Source organism: Chiloscyllium plagiosum, unplaced genomic scaffold, assembly GCF_037043375.1.
Source record: "Chiloscyllium plagiosum isolate Xiang-an unplaced genomic scaffold, Cpla_swu_hap1 HiC_scaffold_11, whole genome shotgun sequence".
Classification (NCBI taxonomy): Eukaryota; Metazoa; Chordata; class Chondrichthyes; order Orectolobiformes; family Hemiscylliidae; genus Chiloscyllium; species Chiloscyllium plagiosum.
In genome coordinates, this window is record NW_028270149.1 from 76,474,987 (window position 1) to 76,491,437 (window position 16,451).

General features: G+C 41.2%; 1 protein-coding gene across 1 annotated transcript in view; it reads left to right on the forward strand.

Moving 5' to 3' along the window:
* Positions 1–15,664, forward strand: part of LOC122557104 (sodium/hydrogen exchanger 2-like) — a 166,200-nt gene extending 150,536 nt beyond the window's left edge. The window contains exon 12 of the mRNA XM_043704423.2: positions 13,596–15,664. Within this exon, the coding sequence (XP_043560358.1) occupies positions 13,596–13,855 (260 nt within the window). The 3' untranslated portion in view covers positions 13,856–15,664. The remainder of the gene's footprint in view (positions 1–13,595) is intronic.
* The last annotated feature ends 787 nt before the right edge of the window (positions 15,665–16,451 follow it).

The following is a 16,451-nucleotide window of genomic DNA, read 5'->3' on the forward strand; positions in this document are numbered from 1 at the left end:
TGAACACAGCTCTAATGTGTTGCTTGCAGCAATCTAAATAATTAGCGAGCATGCCAGTGCCAGTAGATAACTGACAAGATTGAGCTTGGTTTGACCCTGTATCTGGATATATTCTCTACTGAAGTCTCTATGTAATATTGTGTGGGGATGTTAAACCTGCATTCCATATTATTTGGTGAGCTTCCTGCCTGGCAAAGCCCAGTAAAATTACTCCCTTCATCTCAAAGTAAGTCATAATGTTCAGGCTCAGATTTTTTTTCTATATTTCGTGTCGTAAGACGTATTGCCTCTTCTATCAAACCTGATATTTTATTTCAAGCATACCTTAACCTTAGAATCACCTAAGGGCAATGGAATCATTCCAAGTAGATTAGTGAGTGCATTAGTAGCCCAATTTGTGTATGGCTTTTGTACTTAGTTTGAAAAAAGTGCTGTTATTGTGTGATATGAACCTGCTACTAAAACAGCAAAAACAAGCATCAAAAAGAAGTTTAAAAACACATGTGGTTTGCTAAAGACTGTCCTTACCTGGTCTGGCCTGACTTGTGACTCCAGACCACAGCAATGTGGATAACTCTTAACTACCCTCTGGACAATAAATGCTGGCCCAACCAGTAACAATCCCACCTTATGAATAAATAAAACTAAATGAGGGTGCAGCTTTATTCCTGCATACTTCATTGTTCAAGCAGATTGCTCTCAACCAGGAGAAATTATATGTCCTTTATTCATCCAGCTACAGAACATGTTTGTCTCAGTGCTTCCTCAAAGTGGTGCTTTGTCAGGGGTAAGGGGAACAGTGAGGTATTGCCTTCAGTTTGACCAGAGGCTGGGAGTCAACACTGAAGCCTTTCAGAGGTAATAGAGAAGTCTAATATTAGCTGATATATCTGACAGGGGTCATCCTTTATCAGTGTTGGTCTCCCAAAGTAGCACTTTAGGGGAAACATACTAATAGAAGGCCATTCAGCCCCTTGAGTCTGTTCCGCCATTCAGTAAGATCATGGCTGATCTGATTGCAACCTGAAATCGACATTCCTGCCGATCCCTGATAAACTTTCTCCCTCATCGTGAGTCAACTGTGATGCTAAAAATATACAGAGGGCAAAGATCTCCTTCCTCGATGGATATTAATAAGCTGGCTGAGTTTTTAATGAGAATTTGACAGCATACATGATTGATTTTCCTGACGGAAGAGTAATTAAATTAAATTTCACAACTTGCCCTGTTGAAATTTAAACTTCAGGTTGCTAGTTCAATTCTAGGACCACTGAACCATACGCAGAACTAAAGAACCTTGCTGTAAGCACACAACCTGCACAGAAGTTCACACCCTATACGTAACAATGTGTTTGACTCGTAATTACATGAGCTATAAGTAAGAGCAGTTTTACAGTTACAGTTAAATAAAGGTAATTACAGGGGCATGAGAGAGGAACTGATGAAAATCGACTGGAAGCAGAGCCTAGCGGGGAAGACAGTAGAACAACAATGGCATGGGTTTCTGGGTGTAATTGAGGACACAGTGCAGTGGTACATCCCAAAGAAAAGAAAAATTACCCAGGGGTGTGGGTGGGGGGGGGGGGGGGGGGGGGGGATTAGACAACCATGGCTGACGAAGGAACTCAGGAAATGTATCACAGAAAAAGAGAGAGCCTATAAAGTGGCCAAGAGCACTGGGAAATCAGAAGATTGGGAAGACTACAAAAACAAACAGAGGATAACAAAGAGAGAAATAAGGAAGGAGAGGATCAAATATGAGGGTAAGCTAGCCAGTAATATTAGAAATGATAGTAAAAGTCTCTTTCAATACATAAGAAACAAATGAGAGGCAATGGGCTGCTCCAAATTGATGCAGGAAGGCCAGTACTGGGAGATAAGGAAATACCTGACGAACTTAATAAGTACTTTGTGTCAGTCTTCACAGTGGAAGACATGAGTAATATTCCAACAATTAAGGAGAGTCAAGAGCAGTGTTGAGTATGGTGGCCATGAAAAAAGGTGAAAGTACTTGAAAAGCTAAAATGTCTAAAAATTGATAAATCTCCTGGCCCCAATTGGCTACATCCTAGAGTTTTGAGGGAGGTGACTGAGGAGATAGCGGAGGCATTCGTTGTAATCTTTCAAAAAATCACTGGAGTGAGGGAATGTCCCAGATGATTGGAAAATCACTGTTGTAACCCCCTTGTTCAAGAAAGGATCAAGACAAAAGATGGAAAATTATAGGCCGATTAGCCTAACGCCGGTTGTAGGTAAAATTCTACAATCCATCGTTAAGGATGAGATTTCTAAATTCTTGGAAGTGCAGGGTCAAATTAGAACAAGACAGCATGGATTTAGTAAGGGGAGGTCATGCCTGACAAACCTGTTAGAATTCTTTGAAGAGGTAACAAGTAGGTTAGACCAGGGAAACCCAGTGGATGGTATCTATCTAGACTTCCAAAAGGTGACTCACGGGAGGCTGCTGAGTAAGGTGAGGGCCCATGGTGTTCGAGGTGAGCTACTGGCATGGATTAAGGATTAGCTGTCTGACAGAAGATAGAGATTTGGGATAAAAGGTTCTTTTTCGGAATTGCAGCTGGTAATAAGTGGTGTCCCACAGGATTCAGTGTTAAGGCTGGGGCATTCTGGCAAAGTTTGCTGATGATACAAAGTTAGGTGGACAGGCAGGTAGTTCTGAGGAGGTGGGGAAGCTACAGAAAGATTTAGATAGTTTAGGAGAATGGTCCAAGAAATGGCTGATGAAATTCAATGTGAGCAAATGTGAGCTCTTGCACTTTGGACAGGAATGGACTATTTTATAAACGGTGAGAAAATTCATAAAGCCAAAGTACAAAGGGATCTGGGAGTGCTAGTCCAGGATTCTCTAAAATTAACTTGCAGGTTGAGTCCATGGTTAAGAAAGCAAATGTAATGTCATTTATCTCAGGAGGAATGTAAAAGCAGTGATATGCTACTGAGATTTTATAAAGCCCTGGTTAGGCCCCATTTGGAATACTGTATCCAGTTTTGGGCCCCACACCTCGGGAAGGGTATACTGGCACTGGAGCGTGTCCAGCGGAGATTCACATGGATGATCCCAGGAATGGTAGGCCTCACATACGATGTTCGGCTGAGGATCCTGGGATTGTATTCATTAGAGTTTAGAAGGTTGAGGGGAGATCTAATAGAACCTTACAAGGTAATGCATGGCTTAGAAAGGGTGGATGCTGGGAAATTGTTTCCGTCAGGCAGGGGATACTAGGGCTTGTGAGCACAGCGTTAGAATTAGGTGGGGTCAATTTAGAACGGAAATGAGGAGACATTTCTTCAGCAAGAGGTGGGCCTGTGGAATTCATTGCCATGGAGCGCAGTGGAGGCCGGGATGTTAAATGTCTCCAAGGAAGACGTTGATAAATTCTTAACCTCACAAGGAATTAAGGGATATGGAGAGTGTGGGTAAGTAGCATTGAAATGCCCATCGGCCATGATTGAATGGCGGAGTGGACTCGATGGGCCAAATGGCCTTACTTCCACTCTTATTTCTTTTGGTCTTGTGGTCTTAACACAAGACATTGGAACAGGAACAGGCTCGGTCAACTTTCAAGTCTGCTTCCACCATTCATAGAACTTAGAACATAGAACATTACAGCGCAGTACAGGCCCTTCAGCCCTCGATGTTGCACCGACCTGTGAAACTAATGTGAAGCCCATCTAACTACACTCTTCCATTCTTGTCCATATGCCTATCCTATGACCATTTAAATGCCCTTAAACTTGGCGAATCTACTGCTGTTACAGGTAGGGCGCTCCACACCCTTACTACTCTCTGAGTAAAGAAGCTACTTCTGACATCTGTCTGATATCTATCACCCCTCAGTTTAAAGCTGTGTCCCCTTGTGCAAGCCATTGCCATCTGAGGAAAAAGGCTCTCACTGTCCACCCTAGCTAACCCTCTGATTGTCTATGTGTCTCAATTAAGTCACTCTCAACCTTCTTCTCTCTAACAAAAACAGTCTCAAGATCCTCAACCTTTTCTCATAAGACCTTCCCTCCACACCAGGCAACATCCTCGTAAATCTCCTGTGAATCCTTTCCAAAGCTTCCATATCCTTCCTATAATGTGGTGATCAGAACTGTACGCAATACTCCAAGTGCGGCCGCACCAGAGTTTTGTATAGCTACAGTATGACCTCATGGCTCCAAAACTCAATGCCTCTACCAATAAAAGCTAACACACCGTATGCCGCCTTAACAACCCTATCAACCTGGGTGGCAACTTTCAAGGATCTATGTACCTGGACATTGAGATCCCTCTGCTCATCTACACTACCAAGAGTCTTACCATTAGTCCAGTACTTTCTATTCCTGTTACTCTTTCCAAAGTGAATCACCTTATACTTTTCCACATTGTTACCTTTCAGACCAGCTCTGCAGCTTATCTATGTCCCTCTGTAACCTACAGCATCCTTCATCACTATCCACAACTCTACCAGCCTTCATGACATCTGCAAATTTACCAACCCATCCTTCTACGCCCTCATTCAGTGCAACTAAGGCTGGCTTTCCACTTTGATTCCATCTTCAGTATCACAGCAACATTATCATATCCTTTCAATACCTTGGTATATAAAAACCTATTGATCCCTGCTATTCAATTCCTAATTAGCCTATACCTCACTTCACTGTGTACATAGACATTCAGCACTTACACTGGCAAGATTAAGTAGAAAGAGCTAGCACTTCCTGTGTAGTCCTTTCAAAGAGATGGCAGACTCTGTGTTATGGACCAGGCCAGGCCTCCTCAAAACAGTTCAAGAAAGCAACAATTTTAACTACTGAGCTATTGCTGTAATTATCTCTCCTTTCCTCACGGAAGGAGTCAGCTCCAGCTCCAGCTTGTCTGCTAATTTCAGCAGCTTGGCTTTAACCATTTGCAAACTTGGCTTTTTGCAAAAGTTACTTCTTCCACCCGCCAGAAAACTCTTGGTGACTGAAAGAGCTATTGCTATCCCAAAACGAATCCAACACCAGGAACAAAAGACACTAACACCTGCCACTCACTGCCTTCGAGTCCAACAACCCTAATCCCAATTTGGAACTACGGAACAAATTCCAGGTGAACCCCAAACTGTTATGGACCAGACCAGATGCCCGCCAAACATTTCCAGAAAGTAACCCAGATGCTAACTTTGCTGGTTGTTTTAGGCAGGTGTACAGTGGATATTCCAGGAGTGATGCAGCTGGTCAAACCACTTAGTTTAAACAAAACAGAATTTATTTACAAGATTACTGAATAAAATACAAACAAATGAGACGAGAGTACCAAATAATTTAACTGATTCGAAAACCCAACAGATCATCCCGAGTTAATAATGCTGTTCCAAATATTTCCAACAATCCACATAAACAACCTTTGGTACAAAAGGAGAAATCAAAGCCAGGTTCTTACAGGAGAGAAGTCGGAGCGAGGATCAGCATGGACCTGCTTCTTTGGGTCCAGTAGCTTTTACAACACACTGCTTGTTAACCAAACCAAACCAGAGAAAAGCTGCGTTTCAAGAACTGACCACACCCCTTTTATTATACAAGTTTTTTTTTAAAGAACGTGAAAGCCTTTTTCCTGAGGCAGTATCTGTTAGCTATAATCAAACTGGCCCTGAAACCAATCCAAACCTGGACTTTTCGGTGTCTGTGTCTTTTATGACTTCCTGGAAAAAAAACAAGGACAACATAACAGGATGCAGAGCTGGGCTGAAAAATGGTAGATGGAGTTCATCCTGGATAAATGTGAAGTGATGCATCTTGGAAGGTTGAACTCAAATGCTGAATGTAGGATTAAAGACAGGATTCTTGGCAGTGTGGTGGAACGGAGGGATCTTGGTGTTCAAATACATAGATCCCTCAAAGTTGCCATCCAAGTGGATAGGGTTGTTAAGAGAGCATATGATGTTTTGGCTTTCATTAACAGGGGGATTGAGTTTAAAAGCTGTGAGGTTTTGCTACAGCTCTACAAGTCCCTGGTGAGACCCACACTTGGAATATTGTGTCTACTTCTGGTCACCCTACTATTGGAAAGATACAGAGGCTTGGGAGTGTGTGCAAAGAAGGTTTACCAGTATGCTGCCTGGACTGGAGGGCTTACCTTATGAAGAGAGGTTGACTAAGCTCGGACTTTTGTCTCTGGAGAGAAGGAGGAAGCGAGGTGACTTGATCAAGGTGTACAAAATAATGAGAGGAATGGATAGAGTCAATAGCCATAGACTTTTCCCCAGGACAGGATTGACTGCACGAGGAGTCATAGTTTTAAGATATTAGGAGAATATAGAGGGGACGTCAGAGGTAGGTTCTTTACACAGACAGTTGTGAATGCAAGAAATGCGTGGCCAGCGGTGGCGGTGGAAGCAGAGTAATTAGGGACATTTAAGCAACTGCTGGACATGCACATGGATAGCAGTGAATTGAGGGGTGTGTAGGTTAAGTTATTTTATTTTACATTAGGATTAATCCTTGGCACAACATTGTGAGCCAAAGGGCCTGTTCTGTGCTGTACCTTTCTATGTTCTATGTTCTGTAACCTTGTTAAAGGAGCAGCTTTGTCACACCTTCACCCTTAAAAAAAAATCAATAACCAAAGATGGCTTGATTTTAAAACCCCTTAATCTTAAACTGTTAGTATTCTACAACATACAGATAAGACCATAAGACTATAAGACATAGGAGTGGAAGTAAGGCCATTCGGCCCATCGAGTCCACTCTGCCGTTTAATCATGGCTGATGGGCATTTCAACTCCACTTACCAGTATTCTCGCCGTAGCCCTTAATTCCTTGTGACATCAAAACTTTATCAATCTCTGCCTTGAAGCCATTTAGCGTCCCGGCCTCCACTGCACTCCATGGCAATGAATTCCACAGGCCCACCACTCTCTGGCTGAAGACATGTCTCCGCATTTCTGTTCTGAATTTTCCCCCTCTAATCCTAAGGCTGCGCCCACGGGTCCTAGACTCCTCACCTAACGGAAACAATTTCTTAGCGTCCACCCTCTCCAAGCCATGTATTATCTTGTAAGTTTCTATTAGATCTCCCCTTAACCTTCTAAACTCCAATGAATACAATCCCATTACATTACATTGACAATAATCATGCAAACCTGCTGTACTACACTCTGTTTCAGTCTGGTTTACTCCTGCCGCCGAATGCCTCTCTTTCTCATTCAAGCCTTGACAATGGGTTGGCAATCATGTTTTCTTGTTCTGCCACCTGCACAATTGTCAATTTGAATGTCTGTAACAACAAGCTCCATCTAAACAGTCTGGCATTTTTGTCCTTAAATTTCTCCACAAATTTCATCGGGTAATGCTCAGTGTATACGATCGTCTCAGATACGTTACTAGTAACATAAACATTGAAACGGTGTAATGCCAACACCAAGCTCAAAGTCTCCTTCTCAACTGTCGAATATTTCTGCTGATGAATGTTCAACTTCCTGGAGAAATACCCGATAGGTCTTTCTATCTTCTCATCAGCCATGTTCACAGCACTGGTACCCGCATGACTTACATCGATAGCCACCTTGAATGGCTTTGTGTAATTAGGTGTGGCTAACACTGTAGCAGTGGTTAACACAGCTTTCAGGCTGTCAAATGCCTTCTCACAGTCTGCTGTCCACTGAAATGTCTTGCCTTTCTTTAGCAATTCAATGAGTGGAGCAGCCACACTGCTAAAATTTGGTACAAATTTTCAATAAAATCCACTCAATCTCAGAAAAGATAGTACCACTATTTTTGTCAATGGTATGGGAAACTTCCCAATTACCTTTGTCTTTGCATCTCGTGGAGCCATTTGTCCATGTTCAGTAACATGCACTTGGGCTTTGGCAAATTCACTAACCCTGCCTCCTGAAGTCGATCGAACAAGTCTGATAAATGTCGCAAATGTTCCTCCCACATGTGACTAAAAGTCACCAGGTCATCTACGTATATGACAAAGTTGGGTGATCCAGCAGTGACCTTATTGGTTAGTCTCTGAAATGTGGCTGGCGCATTTTTAATACCAAATGGTATGACTTTAAACTGATACAGCCCATTTGGCGTTATGAAAGCCAAAATTGCCTTTGCTCTTTCTGACCAAGGTACCTAGCAGTATCCTCTGAGCAAGTCCAACATGGAAATATAAATTACTTGTCCTACCTTTTCAACGCAGTCTTCCAAACGTAGAATCAAATATGGATCAGTCTTTGTAACGGCATTGACTTGATAGTCCACACATAACCATTGGGTACCATCTGGCTTTGGCACCATTACTATGGGGGAGCTCCAGTCACTATTACTCACTTCGATTGTGCCATCTTGGAGCATGTGTTCAATCTCCTTTTGAACCTGTGACAACTTTATAGGGCTATGCCCATTAGGATGTTGCTAATCGGAACAGCATCTCCAATATCTACCTCATGCATAATTAGTTAGTACTTCCCAGCTTATTTCCACTTAACTCCCCATGTGATAGTAATAACTCTTTCAGGTCATTTTGATTTTCCTCTGGAAGGTAACTCAATAATTTATACCAGTTTGTGACAACTTCCTCATTGTCCAGTTTAATTTGAGGAATATCCAGTTCAGAATCCTCTGAACTTTGTTCGTCCCTCTCTGTTGTAACCAATAACACAGTCTCCTTTGGCTTTCCTTCCCTGTCAAAATACCTTTTGAGCAGATTCATATTATTCATATTACACACTCTGTGAGATTGCTTTCTGTCTGGAGTCCTTAGCAAATAGTTCACCTCACTCAATTTCCTTTTAAGGTCCACTAAACCTTGCTTTTAAAGACTCACCTATCACTGGAAATAACACCAACACCTTATCCCCCACAACAAAATTGCAAGTTTCTGATTTCTTGTTTGCTTCCTGTTTCATTGTATGCTGTGAAATTTTTAAATGCTGTCTAGCCAACTCCCCCGCTCTATTTAATTAGTCCCTATATTTTGATACACAGTCCAAATGCGTGGTCTCTAACTTCTGACTTACCAATTTCTCCTTAACCAATTTTAGCAGTCCTCTCACTTCATGCCCAAAAACTAATTCAAATGGCCTGAATTTGGTCAAATCATTTGGTGCATCTCTGATGAAAGAAAGTACAAACAGAATTCCCTTATCCCAATCATCTGGATAGTCTTGACTATAAGCCCCAAATATGATCTTTAATGTCTGATGCCACATTTCTAGCACTCTCTGCGACCCTGGGTGGTATGCATTAGATTTGAATTGTTATATTCCTAAACTGTCCATAACTTCCTTGAATAATTTTGATGTGAAGTTTGACCCTTGATCTGATTGTATCTCTGTAGGTTGTCCATATCTAGTGAAAAATTTGAGTAAGTCCTCTATAAATCTTTTAGCTGTGATGGGATGGCCTCTGGAAATCTAGTGGGTACATTCATTAATGTTAACAAGTACTGATTCCCACTTTTTGTTTGAAGTAGGGGTCCTATGCAATCAATTAAGACTCTTGTAATAGGTTCCTCAAATGGAGGAAATGGAATTAAAGGTGCGAGTTTTATTACTGCCTGTGGTTTTCTAATAATCTGACATGTGTGACATGTCTGACAAACTTCAACTACATCCTTGTGCAGTCCAGGCCAGTAAAAATGTTTCTGTAGTTTAGCTTGAGTTTTTCTCGCTCCTAAATGACCCCTTCAAAGTAGCTCATGTGCCACCCGCAACACTTCCTTTCAATAACCCGCTGGCATTGTGACTTGATGAACGTCTGCCCATTTCTCATCCACCTGAATATGTGATGGTCTCCATTTCCTCATTAAGGCATCATTTTTAAGATAATAACATTCAGGGATACATTTGGATTCTTTATTTTTGTTTGCCTTTTGTTACAACTGTTTTAAATTTTCATCTTTTTGCTGTAACTCTCAGTTAATTTATCTGAGCTAACGATGTCTGCTTTGTCATGTATCTGCTCCTGGTTCGTCTCAGCCTTTTGATCAAACAGGGTCTCTGCTAATTTCACTTCAACTTTCTTATCTATATTCTTTGATCTCTTCTGTTTCAACTGGTGCCCTTGTGACCTCGTTACCGCATAGTTGGGAAAAATTCCAGGATGTGTGTCCTGCAATAGTTCAATTGCTTGAGTTTCCACTGGCTCTTCAACTACAGTAGATTGCACTCCTACCTGTGAACCAGTTATATAATTAGCAAGGACAAATTGTATTTGTGGAACTAAGAGTTTGTCCATTATTTCTCCACTTTTCACTAGACACTCTAACCTCACTCTACATAATTGTCTTGTCTCACCGTGAATTCCCGCTACCAGCACTGTTTCTGGCAATAGTCCTTCAGAGGTACATATCTCCTCATCTTTCAACATCACAGATTGAGGGGATCCTGTTTCTTTTAATATTATAACCTCTTTAACTGCTGCTCCTGGCCTATGCAAATAAACTTTACCCTCACTGGTATATGGCTTAAGACAATATGGCACTTCCTCCTTAACCAACCTCCGACCAGGTTGTACATTCTGATGCAGTATTCTAACCTCCACTGTGCTTTCCATTACCACTCCAACAAAATTCACTAACTTATCCTGTTTTCCTACATCTGGTTTCCCAATGCTTTTCCTAACCCACCAACACTGTGATCTCATGTGGCCTACTTTACTGCAGTGAAACCACTGGAGCTTTTTAAGTTCTCTGTCCCCTTCAAGGGTTTCCTTTTTATCTTGTGGTAAGTTATCCTTATGATCTTCACCGAGATATACCTTTCCCTTACCATGCGAGGATTTCTCTTTTCCCCAATTTCTATCCCTCATAGATTGAAACTGATTCCGGAAGCCAAACTTTGATTTGGGAACCAACTCATAATCATCAGCCATTTCAGCTGCTATTTTTGCTATTTTAACTTTCTGCTCTTCCATGTGAGTTCTCACTACTTTAGAAAGTGAATTTTTGAACTCCTGTCTAAGTGCCATTTTCTGAAGTTCAAACTCCCTCTCTTTCTTGCTCTCTTCTCTCGCTTTCTCTCCTCCCTTTCTTTCTCTCCTCCTTTTCTTTCTCTCCCTCCCTTTTGTTCTGCTAATGCAACTTGTTCCTTTTCTCTTTCCTCTGCTTTTAATCAATTCAAAATGTTCCATTTCTGTTGCCCTTTCCTTGTCTTTTGCCTCTAGTTCAAGTTGCTTCATTTTTAATAGAATTTTAGCCATTTGCAAACTTGGCTTTTTGCAAAAGTTACTTCCCCCACCCGCCAGAAAACTCTTGGTGACTGAAAGAGCTATTGCTATCCCAAACCGAATCCAACACCAGGAACAAAAGACACTAACACCTGCCACTCACTGCCTTCGAGTCCAACAACCCTAATTCCAATTTGGAACTCCGGAACAAATTCCAGATGAACCCCAAACTGTTATGGACCAGACCAGACGCCCTCCAAACATTTCCAGAAAGTAACCCAGATGCTAACTTTGCTGGTTGTTTTAGGCAGGTGTAAGGTGGATATTCCAGGAGTAAGGTGGATATTCCAGGAGTGATGCAGCCGGTCAAACCACTTAGTTTAAACAAAACAGAATTTATTTACAAGATTACTGAATGAAACACAAACAAAAGAGAAGGGAATACTGAGTAAATTAACCCATCCAAAAACGCAACATATCATCCCAACTTAATGAGGCTATTCCAAATACCTTCAACAATCGCCACAAACACTCTTTGGCACAAAAGGAGAAATCAAACCTAGATTCTTACAGGAGAGAAGTCAAAGAGACAATCAGCATGGATCTGCTTCTTTGGACTGCTTGTTAACCATACCAAACCAGAGAAAAGCTAAGCTGGGAGAACTGACCACACCTCCTTCATTGTAGAACTTTTTTTTAAAACCTTGAAAGCCTTTTTCTTGAGGCAGTATATGTTAGCTATAATCAAACTGGCCCTAAAAAACCTGGACTTTTTGGCGCCTGTGTCTTTTACGACCTCCTGAAAAAAAACAAGTAAAACCTCACCTTGTTAAAGGAGCAGCTTCATCGCACTCTGTCCAGTATGATATGATGGTTCATGTCTAACTCTAACCCTAATCCAAACCCTGATTCATGTCTAACCCTAACCTTAATCCAAACCCTGATTCATGTCTAATCCTAACCCTACCGAATCTTAACCCTAACATTGAAATGCACAGCTACATAAAAATACACTATGCACACAAAACTAAAAGAAGGAATGCACTTTCCAAAGCCTTCTACAATACTCCATTTTTCCATTGCCCTTGTTATTTCAGGAGTAATTCCCAAATGTGAATGATACCAAATCCTATTGCTGTCGCAACAATCCTAGTTTGTCAATTCAACAAGACTTTGCAATGTCTGTACCAAATCTGGTACTTTTTCCATGTGGGCTTCATGCGTTAAGAATGTTAACATGGATGTGTGTGTAGCACTGGGTATAGAGAAGAGGTTAACTGAGGAGAATCTCTGACCTTATTATGGGCTGGCAGCAAACCCTCTCTATTGGCAGGATTGGCATGTTAAATGTTTTAAAGACCCTGGGAATTTCTCATTCCACATGGTTTGCAGGTTTTACACTGACCTGCTGGGCTTTACAAACTCGAAGAAACCTGACTGTTTATAGGGAGGTGAGAAGAGCTTTGGGGAAAGGGGAATTGCTTTTCTGCACTGTTTGTGGACCAGAAAGAGTAGACCTGCTTCCTTCTACCTCCAACTCCACCTTCATCTCCCACACCTCCCACTATCTTGCCATGACCATGCAGTCATCCTCGCCTTCAACTTGCCACCACACCCTTCCCCATATATAGTACCATGGTTACTGGGAGTGGACTGTCCTTGAATCAGTGACTAGGTACCCCATATTCAAAAGCTGTCCAGGTTGATGGATTTGATCACCCCATCCCCCCAATTCAAAACCCAATTGAAGTGGGACGGGGTATGCTCCATGATCAAAGCCTCCCCGTGACTTGTTCTGGAATGTTCGCTGCTGCTGACTGAAAATGCAGCCTTTCAAGTAGGCCCATTTCTACATGGGGAATGTGTAACAGAAAGAAGTCACATGCTATAGAGTTAAAACCATTCAGGAAAATCCAATACACAAGAACATAAGAAATAGAAGTAGGAATACAAGTAGGCCATTTGGCCCATCAAGCCTACTCCGTCATTCAACATGATCATGGCTGATCATTCATGGACTGACCCTCTCACCATAACCCTCAATTCCTTTACTGTTCAAAAATCTATCTATCTTTGTCTTAAAAACATTCAATGAGGTAGCCTCAACAGCTTGTCTGCCTTCCCCCCCCCCGACTCTCTCACATAACAAGTAATAAATATCCAGGATTTTGTCTTTGCTGGCCACTTGCTGTCAAAACTCCAGCAGGAGAGTCATAGCTTTCTCCAAGGCTTCTCCTGATGCACGTTGCCAGCACGACAGGACTTAGTGAGAGTTACACAGTCCCAATGTCACTTCCATGATATTGGCTGTACCATTAAAATATTTATAATTGGGGCTTACCTCTACTCTATCCTCACTACAATTGGCAATTGCATTGGAAGATTTCAGTGGTAATTCTATTGTGCGAAGATATCAAGATGTCTTTTGTGTTTCCTTTGTGCAGTTGGAGGATATGGAGGCAACAAAAACAACGCAGAGAACCAATCTCCAAAGCTACCCAAGTCCATGTCTGTCACTCCTCAACAACCTCACAGGACAGAATGGATTAATGAGGAAGAACTTGAAGATCTACAGAGTTCTGATGAAACAGACATAAATCAAAAAGGAGAGGATGAATTGAAAAAAAATGCTGAAAACAGAAGACCTGCGCACAAATTAAAGCTCAGGTTCGCTTCCCAGGATACAATCGAAAATGGATTGTAACAAACCGGCAATAGGTGCAGAATTCCTAATGCACCTCCAGTAATTCTTTGAAGCAATTATTGACAGATCCAATGTAGAATATACGGAACAAAAAGCAACATCTAGAATTGATGTGACAGACAATGTGAGATATTCAGCACTCACCCTTATCTTAACACTAAAGCCTCACTCTATATGGGATTTCCAGGTACCATGTTGATTATAAGAACATTGGAGCAGGAATTGACCATTCAGCTCTTCAAATCTTCTCTGCTACATATACATTAACACCACTTTCTATTGATATCCCTATATGCCCTGATGTCATAATCATCCAGAACTTCATGCTCAAAGATTAAGCTTCTACACCCCACTGGGGTAATAATTCCAAAGATTCACCAGCCTCCTCCTCACCTCTTTGTTAAATCACCTAATCCTTATTCGGAGACTGTGGCCCCTGGTTGTAGGCTCTCCAATCCAGAAGGAATATTGGAGAAAAGGAGAGAGGTGTATAGGAGAAGTGGGGAGTTGCTGCTAGGAAACTGTTGCAGCTGTGTGCTAGTAGGTTTCAATCAGATCACCTCTCATTTATCGAAACTCTAGAGAGTACAGATTGAAGGTTACTCAATCTTTACACATATAACTATATCCACCATCTCAGAGAATAAATCTCACTTTAAACAGTTGAAGGACATTTGACACCAGGCAGGTTAGCCTTCTGGAACAGGAAGCCAACTCCAACTCTGCAGGAATCAGTGCAACTGGTTCATTTTGTCATCCAACCTTGGCAATGCATCACTCCTCACTTTCAGAATATAGCATTGTTTCAATGATTAAAAAACTTCTTATGCACAACAATGGTAAATATCACTTTCAAAATACTAGGTAAAAAGACTATTTCCAAGGAATCGTTGTAAGCAATATTGGTGACGGGAAACCTGTACGACATTAATGCCTGCTGTTCTTTTTCCTAGTGGTGTTAACACATTTACAAAATACAGGGTAACACGTGTATTAAAATAGGTACCAATGTCTCTTTGACTTTGTAAGCTCCCATATGTAGTTTAAAGTCATCATTGTAGTACAAAGCAAATTCTCTTGCAGTGGTCAGTAGGGCAGATATTACATCCAAACCCCATGTACTGTTACGATCGAAAATATATTGTATAATTAGTCATCATTAGCTCATCTGACACTGCTTGAAAGCTTGTAGGCATTTAAGGGGATCACGTAAATAGTGCTGAAAATTGTTTTACTCATCCAAATGCATAAAAAGTTATTGGGTAATAATTGGATATAATGGATGGATTATTAATTTCCTGAAGTGAAGTTATTATATTTCAATCTGTCTGAAAAGCTACAACATCATAAGCATGAAACATTAAGCACTTTAACAATGTCATGGGACCATGGGACTGAAAAACCCTGGGAGTTTCCAAATTACTCCCAGACGTTTGTTATATCTACACCTCACATTCATGTTGCTGTTCTCAGTCTACTGAGCACTGCTTTCCCACTTCAGAGATGTCTTCCATCATCAAGGATTTACATGTTGAAAGAAGTGCTGGAGAGAGACAAGTACGTTCAATTTGGACATGTGCAGTGCTATTTGATGGATACCGCAACATCAGAAGATTGTATATCATCTCATGTACAATGTGTTACAAAGTAACTGTATGTATTATATGTAATGTACCAAGTGTTATACTGTATCTGTGCTGTACAGAAAGCTAATGCACCATGTAATTGTATGTATTGTACATATACCCAATAATTGGCTGCAATTCCATTTTGTTGTTATGGAAAATAAAAAATTAGAATCAACCAGCATTGTGATTAAGCACTGAAATATTTGCAGTGATTCTGTTGTGTCTAGCTATAATTGCATATTGCAGCTAGTTGATGTTTTAAAAAGTTGCACATAAAGGTTTGAGACTGAGTTCAGTATTAAATATCAAAACAGCTATGATTGTCAGGTAATGTTAGGTAGACTGGAGAAGAAGGAATGTCAGATAAAGAGGGGAGAGGTAAAGAGGAGTAGTGGGGAATTGATGATGCTGACAGGAAATCCTTTCAATGGTGTGTTTGACAGGTGCCAGGTAATAGGCCCATGCAATTATTAGCCACGTTAGCCCAATAAACCATGCTAAAGTGGGTGGAAGTCATCAGTACAGGGCTGGGGTTCGTCCAAACTCTTCCCTATCCAAGTCAGGAAACCCATAGAAAATAGGTGAAAAGTAGGTGAGCAGGATTCACTTATTACTGGGACAGGAATAGCAGCCCTTGAGGTGTAAGTGTTCGGGTTTGTGCTGTTATGGCTTGACACAGGGTAAAAAAAGAACATAAAGATGCTGGATCTGTCTCTGAGTTACTATTTGACACACACAATATTTCAGGCTAGTATTTGACAAACTCTTGAATACAAAAATGGAACTCACTTCCCCACAATATAGTGGAGGCAGAAAAACAGAATGGTTCAATAGCTGCACTTCTTAGTTTCTACTGATCTTAAATGCCTTGAAATATGAGGAATCCCACCAAATAAATTCAACAACTCATTCTTTAAGCATTTGTGTGCTCCTCTGTTTTCTGAACTAACAGATTAATATGGGTGCGA